The sequence below is a fragment of the Suillus paluster genome (assembly GCF_016628075.1).
Source record: "Suillus paluster strain FC165 chromosome Unknown EDB91scaffold_1, whole genome shotgun sequence".
NCBI lineage: Eukaryota > Fungi > Basidiomycota > Agaricomycetes > Boletales > Suillaceae > Suillus > Suillus paluster.
The window spans coordinates 251,878-264,124 of record NW_024537561.1 but is presented as its reverse complement, the minus strand read 5'-3'; the positions used below and the strand labels follow the sequence as shown (position 1 = coordinate 264,124).

Genomic DNA, 12,247 nt, shown 5'->3' with positions numbered 1-12,247 from the left:
TACAAGAGCGAGCTTCGTTTACATTACTGCGCAGAGATTTATGTTACACACTAGCTTGTAAAGTACTGCACCTGCGGATTCGATGTACATTAGCCTTAGGAGACAATATTGCATGATGGCCTGCTCACGTCTCGCACCTCACTGACATCATCAGCACAGTGGTTCTACCATCGATAAGTCGCGGGAACCGCAACCATTAGACTTGCTCTTTATCTCCTGTGGGAAGACTGTTCGCAGATTACCACCTCATGCTCATGAGGCCACTGAGAATAGTAATTTCGTTGTTCGTGCGCCGCATCTCGCCTTGACCATGGTCAGGTGAGCTTCCGGAAGCCTTATGGAGGTGGAGATCCGTGCAGTATAAAGCCCCCTTTTACGCAATCGCTTCCCCTAACATTTCTAAGATAATCTTCATCATCTATCATCGGTTATCAGTGAGCACAAAGCTATGTCCAGGTAAGTATTTATTTCGATCTGTCTATCGAGGAATGTCTTCGCTGCTGGTGTGGAAGGGAGGCTGAATTTGCCCTTAGTTCCCAATTCCCAGCTCAATCTACATCTCCTCTTGGTAAACTCGGTATCGAAGCCGCTCTCGAGGCTGCTGCAGACCCGTCTATCACACCAAAACCCAAGATCTTCGATGAGTTCGCACTGATCGATCGCGTCGGGCTTGTCTCTGGAGGAAATAGGGGTCTTGGCCTGGAGATGGCTCTTGCATGTTGCGAAGCTGGCGCACGCGTCGTGTACTGCTTCGATCTCCCAGAAAAACCATCAGATGAATGGGTCGCATGCAGAGATTACGTCGCGAAGTTAGGGAACAATTCGCGGTTGGAGTATTTCAGCGCGAACGTAACTGATCAAGAGGCCCTTTGGAAGAAGGTGGAGGAGATTGGTGATAAGGAGGGAAGGATGGACTTTTGCGTCGCTGCGGCCGGTATTCTCAGGTCCCACACTGACTGCCTGGAATACCCCGCGCAGGAGTACAGAGAGGTGGGTGGCTGTCGATGAGGCTATTATCGCATAGCCTTTGAGATTAAATCCAATGTGCAGGTCCTGGATGTCAACACCAATGGCGTCCTTTTCACTGCGCAGGCTGCTGGCAGACAGATGGCCCGCTTCGGACGCGGTGGTAGCATCATCCTCATCGCATCGATGTCAGGCAGTATTACCAACAGAGTGAGCCTCTTCCGATAACCGTTATGGTCGTGCGTGTATGCTGATCCCATTTAGGGCCACGCCTGGGTCTCGTACAACAGCTCCAAAGCGGCTGTCCTCCAGATGGCTCGTAGCATGGCTTGCGAACTCGGTGAGAAGAAGATTCGCGTCAACTCGTTGTCTCCAGGACATATCTACACTAGGTTTGTCTCGTGATTTAATTAAACCGCAACATCGAATAATGATGGCTGTGGTAGTATGACCGCAGCATATCTGGACAAGCAACCACACCTGTTCGATGTGTGGTCTAGCATGAACCCTCTGGGTCGGCTCGGACGCCCCGACGAGTTGCGCGGTGTAGTGACGTGGTTGGCGTCTGACGCATCGACATTCTGCACGGGTAGCGAGTACGTTGTCGTCGTTGAATTTCCTTCCTTAGCGGTCAATTTAAGTCTAAAATTTGCAGCATTATCGTCAGCGGTGGTCACCACTCGTGGTAACAGAACACTCAATGAAGGAAGGCTTGCTTGTTGGACATAGAGACAAAGCCTGGTCGTATTTGTAAAAAAAAAATAGGGTCGTGATTACAGACTTGCACCTCGCATGGACGTCGTATTCTGAAGCTCAACACTTCCTTCGATGCTGGGGCGTGAAACTGCGCAACTGGAGCGGTTATTCGAGGTCTATTTGAGGTGATTAATTCGGAGGAGCGAAGTGGGGTCGAACACCAACCCTAAGAAGTTAACAGCAGGCTCACGAGCACAGGTTTGCCCAAAGGATCAACGTAAACCCTAATGAACGTGGCAAATGGGCGAGAACCATCTGAGTGTTCTATCGAAGGAAAGTACAATATTGGATGAAAGGCGCTAGCCGGCCCTTAGCCAGCAACCAGTCAAGAGTGAGTTAATAGATGAATAGGTTTGCAGCCTTTTGCAGCTTGCTCGTACGGCGAGTCATCAGATTAGAAAGTGGCTGCCAAGGTGTCGAAATGGTGTGGATGCATAGCATCTATAGAGCATTCAGTCGCAAGGCAGATAATTATCATCGTGCGGTAGATAACAATCGTCCCATGTCGTAATTGAGAGGTATCGAGACAGCGCGAAAACGAGCATGCAGGTAGCCTAGTAGGTGGGCGTAACAAAAGCTCAAGCGAACCTGGGACACCGCAGGTTCGCCTGCTCGTCGTTCTAGCGGCAAAGTGGAAGTTGGTGATCCGGAAGTGACATTTTTGTGACAGCGTGACATATACTAAATTGGATCTAGATCTTGATCGGCGCAGCCAACGACTGCGGATTCTCGAAATGCGCAGTGGATGAGGAACAGGTAAGGATGCCCACAGCGTTCATACTGCGTCTCCTACTCTCATCCATATAATATTCTAACAAAGTAGCAGCCCTTTTAGCTTTCTGCTTCAAATAAGCTGCTAATTGGTCATGGATTCAACGCATGACCAACCAAAGCCCTCAAGGAGGCCAAGGGACCGTGATCCCGCTCAACCAACTGATTTGGCAGAGCGTATGATCGCTTTTCAGCGAAGAAATGCGGCGTATGTTTTATTTCATTGCTGATTATTCTTTACTGATTTTTATTCAACTCACAGTACAACTCGTCCTCGCGAACGCCCTGAGCGAACGCCTTCATCTCCGTCTGCTTCCCGTCTGCAACCCCCCGCACCGAACCCCCCACCTGTACCTTCCCGCAGTTTCCCCGCAGCAACCTCTCCACGTAAAACTCACCTCGCTCCTCATGTCATCGTATCCCGCCCAGAGGCAGACCCAGAAGATTTCTCACGACGCCTCAAGATATCTACCTCCCCTCGCCCCCACCGTGATCATTCAAAGCAGCCTCATCAGGGAAAATTGTTCAATCCTAACACAGACCCAATTCCAATGAGACGCACGGCCGAGCCAGAATCGATCTCCGACGTCACCAGCAGCTCTTCCCCACCCCGCAACACCCCCACTTCCCATCAAAGGGACCCACCGGCAAATCGCCACTTATTCGACCATCGTAAAGACGACCCTGTAAGATTTGCCGTTTCAGTTCTCGCCCGGCCATCATCAAATGGTGCCCGCCCTCCACCTACCCCGAAGTCTTCGGGGGACTATGTTTCCGCGTCATCGACATCTTCTTATGCCCATTCTATGACGTCAAGTTTCACGTTGTCTTCTGGCACCACCGATAACTCATCTGCATCATCCGCCTTATTTGACACCAAGCCTCGTGAGGATCCCAGCAACAATGCCTTTGCAGCACAGCTCAAAAAGCTGTACCGCAGTATATCCACCCTCGAAACAAAGATCCTCAATGAGGACGCCGATGACTACGTAGACGAAGGTCGTGTCCTGCTCCAAGGTCGGGGGCGCGAAGTCAGCGACGAAGACCTCCAGCAGCAGAAATGGATGAAGTTGATCTCGGACCATAAACGGTAAGTGGGTCTCCGTTTTCGGTTGTGATGTGACTGATTCGAGGGTGTGCAGACTCGCTGAGATGATGCATAACCTGATGGAGATCTCCCTCGCCCCGAGCGTGCCGGCTTCCCTCCGCGTCATTCCGGGCAAGTACAACATCATCATTCGTCTCTGGACTCACGCATTCCATAAACTCCTCGAGGCCTTGAGACGTGCCTCGTTTTCCTCGCCGCTCGCTCTCGAGCACCTTCAAGACTTCATCTACTATGCCTATACCTTCTACACCGGCCTTCTCGAGGAGCCTACACTGCGCTCCTTCCGATCCGGCTGGCTGGAAGCTCTTGGCGATCTTGCGCGCTATCGTATGGCCGTGGCCGCAATGGTTACCAATAACCAATTAAAAGGCTCGGCACTTACTACAGACGCTCTATCTAAAGCGGTCGCAGCATCCACAGACGATGAACCTGTTACAGCCAAGAGCAAGTCGCAGATGAGCGTCAAATCTTCTTCTGATCGTCCTGCTGCGCGGATAGACGACTCGCCGAGCCCAAGCGTTGGCATTGTTGCTGCACGGATGATGGATGTTGAGCCGGAGAAGCAGCGCTGGCGAAGTATCGCAAAGGAGTGGTACGCTCAAGGTCTTGCAGATACCCCTGGTGCAGGCAAGTTGCACCACCATCTCGGTCTGTTGAGCCGTGAGGTCGACAACGAAGAGCTACGCGCCGTCTATCACTTTGTTAAGAGGTTCGTTTTCCCGCGATTTCTATCTGCGGCATGTCTGATTAGTTGTTCTTTGTAGTATGACCACCCTTCACACGTTTTCTACTTCTCGGGAGTCCATTCTCCCCATCTGGTCATCAAGTGCTCAATCACGGCGGTCGCAACCTGATGCCCGCGTATCAGAACTCTTCGTTCTTTTGCACGGCATGTTGTTCACTAACATTCAACTTGACGACTTTTCACCGACTCTCGCTCGCTTCCTTGAACGCATCGAAATCGAGGGAGCCGAGGAACGCGAGTGGATTATGATGGCAGTCGTGAACATTTGTGCAGTGCTCGAGTATGGCCGTCCAGGTGGCGTGCTGCGCAAGATCGGTGGCGTAGGTGCTCGTGAAACTGGCACAGGCGGTCCCGCCATAAAAGTCGTCAAGAAGGGTCACGCTGCACCTGTACACCGTGAAGAAGACGGTGGAATGGATGTGGATGATGAGGGCGACCCGCAAGCGTCTCCATCTCTATCCGACGCAAATAAGCCCGTGGAACTGCCGGTATCGTTCAAACTCGCGATGGAACTCGCCTTTTCAATGCTCTCGTTTGTTCTCCGCAACCCGACTCGGAAGGCCTCGCCTTTTGCTCGTTCGACTCTGAACCCTTATCTCTCGGTCATGCTCACCTTCTTGGCTACCATCACGAAGCACGCTGAGACGCTTTCCGTACTGGAGCGTTCGATACCGTGGCACGATCTTGCCCAGTTCTTCGCCACTATCCCCCGTGATATTTTCGCCGCGCAGGGATTGAATATCCCAGCTGCTGGCGGCGAGCGGTGGGCAATGCTGACGAGTGGTTGTGCTCCGCCACTCCCCGAGGATTGGTGCCTCCGTGGGATGGAGTGGATCAGTCGAAAGGTCTTTGAGCGCGGATATTGGAAAAGTGGGGAGGAGAGACGTGTGGAGATTGAAATTCTGGATGTGGAGGAAGGCGGGCAGCTCACTGATGGGATCATCGAAGATGAAGATGAGGAGGAGGGTAATTCCCGTGGGGAGAGCTCTCGCGGGGAGACGAGTAAGAGATGGAGTCGACTTGTGCGATGTGCCGTTTGCTTGTCAGCTGCTGTCGATGGGTTTACTTGGGTGGAGGGCACGCGTGAGTGGAGGGTTGAGGGTGTGCTTGAAGCGAAAGTGACCCGGTGGCTTGAGGAAGATCGGCATGAACGCGAAGAAGAGGAGCGGAGGCGACGTGGTCGGCGTTGGACCGATGATTCCATGGATGTCGATGCCGAGGATGAAGACGCTGATGGATTGTCAGAAGAGAGCGAAGACGACGAAAACGATTCTGAAGAAGTCAAGGCTCTTAAGGTGTGTTCCCTCGTTTGTGGGTTTCGGATGGCATCTGATGGTGTTTATAGGCACGCCGGAGATACTTGCGATCTCTACTTGTTTCAAGTCAGCGCGCACCTGCCCACATACCCAAACAGCGGTCTCGCCCAGTCCGTTCCTGGAAAAATGCATCGATGCCATCTTTGAACATCGTGGCTGGCTATACTATTCTTGTACTGGATACGAACATCATCTTATCTTCCCTATCGGCAATCGCATCGATCATCGAGAGCCTCCGATGGACAGTCGTCCTACCAGTTCCTGTTATAATGGAGCTGGACGGTCTCTCTTCGAATCCGTCCAAGCTTGGCGAAGCCGCCCAAGAAGCCGTGGCCTATATCACCTCACACATCCGCTCGCACTCGATGTCCCTAAAAGTCCAGACTTCGAAAGGCAATTACTTGACATCGCTTAGCGTACGGATCGAGCAGGTTGATCTCACTGATGAAAACTCGTGGGATCGCTGCATGGACGATCTGATCCTCAAAGCTGCGATCTGGCAAGATGAGCATTGGGTGGACCGCTCAATGCTGTTGAAGAACGCCCCTCCTGTGCGTGATGATGCTAATGCCGTCAAGGTGGTGTTATTGTCCCTTGATCGACTCTGTAAGTCCTTTGATTTTTTGATATCGCCTACAACGGCTCATTTTGTGTGTAGTGCGTTTGAAGGCTCGTTCACGACAACTTGCAGCAGCAGGCGAGCAAGATCTTGCTGCTATACTAGCATCTGGGACATAATGCACGGTTGTGGCTTCATGACATCGATGTCATACGTTTTCCGCACGCCTGTTCAAGCGCAGCGGAATGTCTGTCAGTGGTAGTTGGGTCGAGGTTCCTCTTAGAAGATTGCATGTCTAGGAACACAGAGTACCTTTGGAGCTGTGCTCTGCATACTATGGCACGCCGAGAGGAAGTGTGTAGTGGGTGTTGGCACACACGAGTTTATCACATTATCATTTCTTGCACGCATACCCTCATTCTCATTGCATAACATACCTTGTTCGCGCTCATTATCTTCATCTATTATCTGTCCTGTTCTATTATTGTGTTACTAACAATTTTCTTGGATGTCTTTTGATGGTTTGGATCTCAAAATCGCGCGAAAGGTGATTCTCTAATGCCAACGTGGTGGCCATTTTCCACGTGCAGTCGGAATGGTATCTAGTTTACAACAATATTGGCGATTATTGTTTCTCCTTTTCTACATGTCTAGATCTCGAAGATCTTGGACTCATTGGAGCGCGAGTATTGAAGGGTGCCCTCCGGGAACCAGCTGCAAAGATGGTCAGAGAGAGTATCAACGCGATCTAGCGAGCTTACAGAGCGATCTCTTTCTCGGCGTTCTCGACGGAATCGGAGCCATGGCAGATGTTACGGCCAACAGCAAGGGCGTAGTCGCCACGGATGGTGCCTATGAGAAATTCAATACCGGTGTATGGCTTGATCACTACACAAAGACTAACCGGGGCCAGACTCAAGGGGGTTAGTAGCGCCCAACATGGCACGGCCGGTCTTCACGGCATCCAAGCCCTCCCAGACCATGGCAAAGACAGGTCCAGAGAGCATGTATGCGATCATACCAGGGAAGAAGGGCTTCCCGCTGAGGTCAGCGTAGTCTACACACCAGATGACGTCAATCAACGCGTCGGGAACCTGGTCAGATCCAGAACTCACGCTTCTCGAGATGCGTTTTGGGGGGAGATACGAGCTTGGCGGCGACGAGCTTGAACCCGCGCTTCTCGAAGCGGGCGGTGATCTCGCCGACGAGACCACGGTCAACACCATCGGGCTGGAGGACGACGCGCTCGATTCAGTAGATGATCATCTCGAGACGATGGATGGCTACCTTGACCATGATGTAAGTGCGCTCACGGATGTTGGGTGCCATTTCTGTTTTGTCTGAACGGAAGGATGAGGGGGTGATTATATCTGATCGCAGTCAAGATTTGTTGTTGGATTTTTATCTTTTCCAGATCTTATCTTTTCAAAAAATAAGTCTAAATAAAGTAGATGTAAATAGAGCCAAATAACATCCCGGGTGGTTCCGCTTCTTTGAATTGAAGTTTCGTGAAGACACCACTCAGCAAGCCAACGCGATGAACGCACTCGGCCCATCCCTCGCACCTTACATTCGCTCCTCGCGGTCACTCAAGAAATATGTGGCCCCAGTCGCCCATTGGTATGCCGACCTCATGGGCTACCGAAAGATGGGTCTCAAATATGATGACCTCCGTGCGTGTCTCATGTTTAGTTCCGGGATGTTCAACGCGCTCAATTGAGATTTATGCAGAGATGGAGGAGAACCCACAGGTTCAGAGGGTGAGTCGCCTGCATGCTTTTCTTGAGCATTCTTGACACCGGCTGGAATTGCAGGCACTCGGTCGCCTAACTCCGCGAGAGACCTATGACCGTGCCTACCGCTTCAAAATTGCAAGTGACTGTGATCTTCACCACGCACCTTTACCCAAAGAACAGTGGTCAAAGCCTGAAGATGTACGTTGACCTCTCGCAATACTGCGAAGTGCGTGGATGTTGACCGCTGTTTCAGGACAAGCGATACCTCATGCCTCATATTCAGGACGTCCTCAAGGAAGAAGAGGAGAGATTTGCCTGGGACACAATGACCGTTCAACGCAAATAGACATTCGCTTCCAAGTAGACTCGCAGTTGCGACTATCCTTATCCATACATTGATTCCATGGCGGCCACGTGAGACAAATAGGCAATTCATGAGATGTGACTCCTGGACAACCTGGTCCTTGAACCACGCTCAATCTATTTGAACAACGATCACTCTATTTGAACAACGATCAACTCTATTTCATTACAGGATTGTTACACCGCCTTTCTAATCTAACCTAATGGCAGGAATTTTTGTGCTGGACATAATGACCTACAGAGCCTTAACGAGAGGAGATATGACTTGGCCGCCCCTCTGTTTGTAGTGTGCGATGACCTTCTTGCTGACGGCGGCAATGTCTGGAACACAGTCAGTAACATCCCAACCGATGTTGACATGCAAGCTTACTAGTGCCAGTGATGCCAAACTTCTCATAAACCTTTTGGTACGGTCCTGAAGCACCCCATGCAGGAAGACCATATTGCTGCAAAGTATATGAGCTACTCAGCAAAACCTATGTGATCACGAAACCTCACCTCATGGCTGTATTTTTGCCAACCAGCGGTCTATTTAAAGATAGATCAGTAAGTGTATCACCATTAAAGATTCAAATATTACCGTGAGCGCCTCCAATGATAGAATGGGAGCGCCACTCCTGAGGACGCTGAGCCTGTATTGCTCGTCCTGCTTGTCGAATACCGACCAGCAAGGCAAGCTGACGAGCCTGACGTTGATACCCTCGGCTTTAAGTTTGCTTGCTGCCTCAAGGGCAATAGGAACCTCGCTGCCGCTGCTGACAATCGTCATATCCTCGTTGTCAACTTCGTAGAGCACGTATCCACCCCGCGCTGCACGCTCGATGGTAGAGCCCTCGAGGTTCGGCAGGTTCTGCCGGGAGAGCGAGAAGACGGACGGTGTCTCCTTGCTCCTGAGGGCAACGAGGTAGGCTGCGGATGTTTCGTTACCATCTGCGGGGCGCCAGAAGTCGAGGTTGGGGATTGCACGGAGGTGAATACCGGTTTCAATCGGCTGGTGAGTGGGACCGTCTTCTCCAAGGCCAATCGAATCGTGCGTGGCTTAGCAAATTGTCAGTAATAATGTCTGGTTTCTGAAAGATTCTATCTACTCACCAACCCAGATAACTTGATGTTTGCTGAGCGCGGACAACCTGACGGCACCGGCCGCATACGAAACGAAGTTCTAGAAGGCAGGTCAGCAAGAAACTTTGGCTAAGGCAGCAAGCACTATTTACCAAGAATGTGGCCACGAATGGCACAATACCACCATAAGCATGCAGACCATTGGCAATGGCACCCATACCGTGCTCACGGACACCATAGCGGATGTACGTGCCAGCGTAGTTTCCGAGTCCAGTGCTGGGGGGCTGGAAGTCGACAGTTCCCTTGACTTTAGTCAAGTTACTGCCTGTCAAATCGGCAGAGCCGCCCATGAGATCTGGGAGTGCGGGTGTGATCGCTGTAAGGACAAGCTCAGACAGCTTGCGAGACGCTTGAGCAGGATCGGAAGGCTTGTACACGGGGAGGGTCTGCTCCCATCCTTCTGGGAGTTCCCCAGAAATCCGGCGAGTGAGCTCTGCGTGCTCCTTGGGGTATGCCTTGCCGTACTGGGCGAGAAGGCTTGTCCATTGGGACTCGAGCTTGGCGCCGCGAAGTGCCGCTGCCTGGTAAGTATCATAGGTCTCCTTAGGCACGTAGAACTTCTGGTCGGGAGGGAATCCGAATTTGCTCTTGAGGGACTGAATGTCATCGGGCTTGAGAGCTGAGGGCAAAAATAAATCAGACGTGGGCAGTTGACGTCAGGAAAATTACACGCACGGGAGCCATGGACACCGTGAGTACCCTGTTGCTTTGATCCGTAACCGATCGTGGTCTTGAGACAGATGATGGTAGGCTTGTTCTTCTCGGCACGGGCAACGACAATGGCATCGTAGATTCCAGGAAGATCGCTGAGAGCCAGTCAGACACCAAAAATAGGGATGAGAAACCACCACATACTGGTCACCGTCATTGACATGGAGAACTTGCCAGCCGTATGACAAGAAGCGCTGCTCGACGTTCTCAGTGAATGCGACAGCGGTGTCACCATCGATGGAAATATCTATGATGCAATAAGTCACGGAGCCGAAGGGCTGACCAATGAGAATCCGACTCACGGTTATCATCATAAATCTGGGACGGAGCGATTAATAAGGGTAAAAAGAATCACACGTGAGATCATGTACGCACGACAATCAAGTTGCCCAACTGCAAGTGGCCAGCAATGGAAGCAGCTTCGCTCGCGACACCCTCCATCAAACAACCGTCTCCAGTGAAAACTGTGGAGATATAATTATGACATATTCCGAATACTCGGAAACGGAGAAATACCAACCATACGTGTAGTTGTTGATAAGGTCGAACTGGGGGCGGTTGTACACGGCACCCAAGTGTGCTTGAGCCATAGCAAGACCAACACCGTTAGCAAATCCCTGACCAAGGGGACCGGTGGTGACCTCGATACCTGGCGGAGTGTGAGTGGGTCTACAGGGGCTGTTTCATAAATAGCACTTACCATCAGTGTGGTGTGCTTCGGGGTGACCAGGGGTCAATGAATCAAGCTGCCTGAATGCCTTAAGGTCATCCATGGAGAGCTTGTAGCCCAAGAGGTGCAATAAGATGTATTGCAGCGCGCAGCTAGAGTGGGCAATAGTCAGTGATAATTAATACACCAGTTAGGGGTCAAGTGCATACGCGTGTCTGCAATGTTCATCAGCAAGTAATCAAATGCAGATCTGAACATAAACTCACCCATTAGATAGCACAAATCGGTCACGGTTGAACCACTTGGAGTTTTTGGGGTTCGCGTTGAAGAATCTGGAATAATCATATAGATATGCCAGGTGGACACATTCAAAGTTACTTGCCTTGTGAATAGGACATGGGAGACGGGCGCCATACCCATGGGTGCACCTTTTAGGTGTTTATCGTCGTTATCGTACACAGGTTGAAGCTGATCTAGTTGTGCTCACCTGGATGTCCTGAGTTTGCCTTGCCAACGACATCGGCAGCAAGGGTACGGATAGTCGCGACGGAAGTATTGTCAGTTGGCTCCGGAGTGAACTGAGACATGGTTGATGGAAGTGGGGGGAATTACGATAAGTTTGAGTTGCTGGGGTTAATATATAGGTGTTTGAAATTGTAGACAGATCTGAGTAATTAGTAGTGACCGGCTTGCGACCATGGAACCAATTCACACGTTAATTCTCGCGTTAACTCAGACTTAACTCTCTCGGACAACGGTTGTCTACGGAAAACACACAACCGGACCTACGCTCTTCTCATCTTGGTCTGTGCGTGTATCGTCAACACTGGTTTTCCATAACTGCCTTGGATCCCACTGTCATTTGGTTCTTGCTTTTTCATGCAGCATTTCTCAGATGCACCCGCAGTTGTCCGATAAACGAATAGGTACGGCGCACGGCGCACGGTTCCGGTATCTATCCTAACCCAAGCATCAAAGTCTGCAGGGAATTCATCCAGGCACTCGATGCATGCCATGTTAACAGCTGGGCGCGACTAACCGGTGGTTGCAATCAAGAAAAGGATAGCCTTAACCAGTGCCTTCGAAAAGAGGTTAGTGTTGCCTTTAGTTCACCCTTCCGAATACTGACGACATCCTTAAGCGTGTCGAACGCTCGACTCGTAACCGCACACAGGCCAAAGAACAACGTTTGAAGACGGAACAGGTTTGGAAGGAACTTCATCAAGATGATTAACTCTAGACTTTCCGCCACATCACACCTCTCACGTAGTCAACATACGCACGCATGTGTTTTCTGATATCGTCAAAATTGTCTCACAGAGACTTGACAAATGTTGGGATTCGTTCAAGCATCTCCCACCTGCAAAGGGAAAACGATGTTGCGAAATGGCCTCATCTCGAACAGTAATAAGAGAGCGCCCCGC

General features: G+C 51.0%; 6 protein-coding genes across 6 annotated transcripts; 4 read left to right on the top strand and 2 right to left on the bottom strand.

Annotated features, from left to right (window-relative positions):
• The first annotated feature begins 192 nt into the window (after nt 1-192).
• EDB91DRAFT_4030 (uncharacterized protein) lies at nt 193-1,886 on the top strand. Its single transcript, XM_041327138.1, has 6 exons — nt 193-456; nt 534-990; nt 1,051-1,176; nt 1,231-1,358; nt 1,413-1,562; nt 1,622-1,886. The coding sequence occupies exons 1-6, from the start codon at nt 449-451 to the stop codon at nt 1,653-1,655; spliced, it is 903 nt and encodes a 300-aa protein (XP_041184092.1). The 5' UTR covers nt 193-448; the 3' UTR covers nt 1,656-1,886.
• Nucleotides 1,887-2,438: 552 nt separating this feature from the next.
• EDB91DRAFT_1091560 (uncharacterized protein) lies at nt 2,439-6,737 on the top strand. The gene is made up of 6 exons (XM_041316693.1): nt 2,439-2,701; nt 2,756-3,583; nt 3,636-4,310; nt 4,366-5,641; nt 5,692-6,268; nt 6,321-6,737. The coding sequence occupies exons 1-6, from the start codon at nt 2,589-2,591 to the stop codon at nt 6,398-6,400; spliced, it is 3,549 nt and encodes a 1,182-aa protein (XP_041184091.1). The 5' UTR covers nt 2,439-2,588; the 3' UTR covers nt 6,401-6,737.
• On the bottom strand, nt 6,738-7,631 carry EDB91DRAFT_1091558 (nucleoside diphosphate kinase). The gene is made up of 5 exons (XM_041316692.1): nt 7,509-7,631; nt 7,337-7,451; nt 7,126-7,278; nt 6,983-7,073; nt 6,738-6,935 (listed from the first exon to the last, which is right to left on the bottom strand). Exons 1-5 carry the CDS (start codon nt 7,548-7,550, stop codon nt 6,872-6,874), a joined length of 465 nt encoding a protein of 154 aa, XP_041184090.1. The 5' UTR covers nt 7,551-7,631; the 3' UTR covers nt 6,738-6,871.
• Nucleotides 7,632-7,719: 88 nt separating this feature from the next.
• EDB91DRAFT_1091556 (cytochrome b-c1 complex subunit 7) lies at nt 7,720-8,457 on the top strand. Its single transcript, XM_041316691.1, has 4 exons — nt 7,720-7,894; nt 7,953-7,981; nt 8,036-8,155; nt 8,211-8,457. The coding sequence occupies exons 1-4, from the start codon at nt 7,759-7,761 to the stop codon at nt 8,301-8,303; spliced, it is 378 nt and encodes a 125-aa protein (XP_041184089.1). The 5' UTR covers nt 7,720-7,758; the 3' UTR covers nt 8,304-8,457.
• EDB91DRAFT_1091551 (Transketolase, thiamine diphosphate binding domain-containing protein) lies at nt 8,458-11,515 on the bottom strand. Its single transcript, XM_041316690.1, has 16 exons — nt 11,311-11,515; nt 11,206-11,251; nt 11,090-11,155; nt 11,033-11,038; nt 10,854-10,975; nt 10,674-10,802; nt 10,529-10,617; nt 10,456-10,471; nt 10,298-10,400; nt 10,118-10,248; nt 9,535-10,061; nt 9,413-9,482; nt 8,901-9,358; nt 8,819-8,848; nt 8,691-8,766; nt 8,458-8,641 (listed from the first exon to the last, which is right to left on the bottom strand). Exons 1-16 carry the CDS (start codon nt 11,408-11,410, stop codon nt 8,556-8,558), a joined length of 2,055 nt encoding a protein of 684 aa, XP_041184088.1. The 5' UTR covers nt 11,411-11,515; the 3' UTR covers nt 8,458-8,555.
• EDB91DRAFT_1192009 (uncharacterized protein) lies at nt 11,510-12,244 on the top strand. Its single transcript, XM_041320545.1, has 3 exons — nt 11,510-11,749; nt 11,802-11,914; nt 11,965-12,244. The coding sequence occupies exons 1-3, from the start codon at nt 11,719-11,721 to the stop codon at nt 12,055-12,057; spliced, it is 237 nt and encodes a 78-aa protein (XP_041184087.1). The 5' UTR covers nt 11,510-11,718; the 3' UTR covers nt 12,058-12,244.
• The last annotated feature ends 3 nt before the right edge of the window (nt 12,245-12,247 follow it).

Bases quoted from the DNA above. Each gene is read 5' to 3' on its own strand.
- EDB91DRAFT_1091560 (XM_041316693.1), top strand. From the start codon at position 2,589: ATGGATTCAACGCATGACCAACCAAAGCCCTCAAGGAGGCCAAGGGAC. The intron at 4,311-4,365 runs GTTCGTTTTCCC...TGTTCTTTGTAG, and splicing joins GTCTATCACTTTGTTAAGAG to TATGACCACCCTTCACACGT. The intron at 5,642-5,691 runs GTGTGTTCCCTC...TGGTGTTTATAG, and splicing joins AAGAAGTCAAGGCTCTTAAG to GCACGCCGGAGATACTTGCG.
- EDB91DRAFT_4030 (XM_041327138.1), top strand. The intron at 991-1,050 runs GTGGGTGGCTGT...TCCAATGTGCAG, and splicing joins CCGCGCAGGAGTACAGAGAG to GTCCTGGATGTCAACACCAA. The intron at 1,563-1,621 runs GTACGTTGTCGT...TAAAATTTGCAG, and splicing joins ACATTCTGCACGGGTAGCGA to CATTATCGTCAGCGGTGGTC.
- EDB91DRAFT_1091558 (XM_041316692.1), bottom strand. From the start codon at position 7,550: ATGGCACCCAACATCCGTGAGCGCACTTACATCATGGTCAAG. The intron at 7,452-7,508 runs GTAGCCATCCAT...GTCGTCCTCCAG, and splicing joins GCACTTACATCATGGTCAAG to CCCGATGGTGTTGACCGTGG. The intron at 6,936-6,982 runs GTAAGCTCGCTA...CCATCTTTGCAG, and splicing joins GCCGAGAAAGAGATCGCTCT to CTGGTTCCCGGAGGGCACCC.
- EDB91DRAFT_1192009 (XM_041320545.1), top strand. From the start codon at position 11,719: ATGCACCCGCAGTTGTCCGATAAACGAATAG. The intron at 11,750-11,801 runs GTACGGCGCACG...CAAGCATCAAAG, and splicing joins GTTGTCCGATAAACGAATAG to TCTGCAGGGAATTCATCCAG. The intron at 11,915-11,964 runs GTTAGTGTTGCC...GACATCCTTAAG, and splicing joins ACCAGTGCCTTCGAAAAGAG to CGTGTCGAACGCTCGACTCG.
- EDB91DRAFT_1091556 (XM_041316691.1), top strand. From the start codon at position 7,759: ATGAACGCACTCGGCCCATCCCTCGCACCTTACATTCGCTCCTCGCGG. The intron at 7,982-8,035 runs GTGAGTCGCCTG...CTGGAATTGCAG, and splicing joins AGAACCCACAGGTTCAGAGG to GCACTCGGTCGCCTAACTCC. The intron at 8,156-8,210 runs GTACGTTGACCT...CCGCTGTTTCAG, and splicing joins AGTGGTCAAAGCCTGAAGAT to GACAAGCGATACCTCATGCC.
- EDB91DRAFT_1091551 (XM_041316690.1), bottom strand. From the start codon at position 11,410: ATGTCTCAGTTCACTCCGGAGCCAACTGACAATACTTCCGTCGCGACT. The intron at 11,156-11,205 runs GCAAGTAACTTT...TGATTATTCCAG, and splicing joins TCCCATGTCCTATTCACAAG to ATTCTTCAACGCGAACCCCA. The intron at 10,062-10,117 runs GTGCGTGTAATT...TTTTGCCCTCAG, and splicing joins TCACGGTGTCCATGGCTCCC to CTCTCAAGCCCGATGACATT.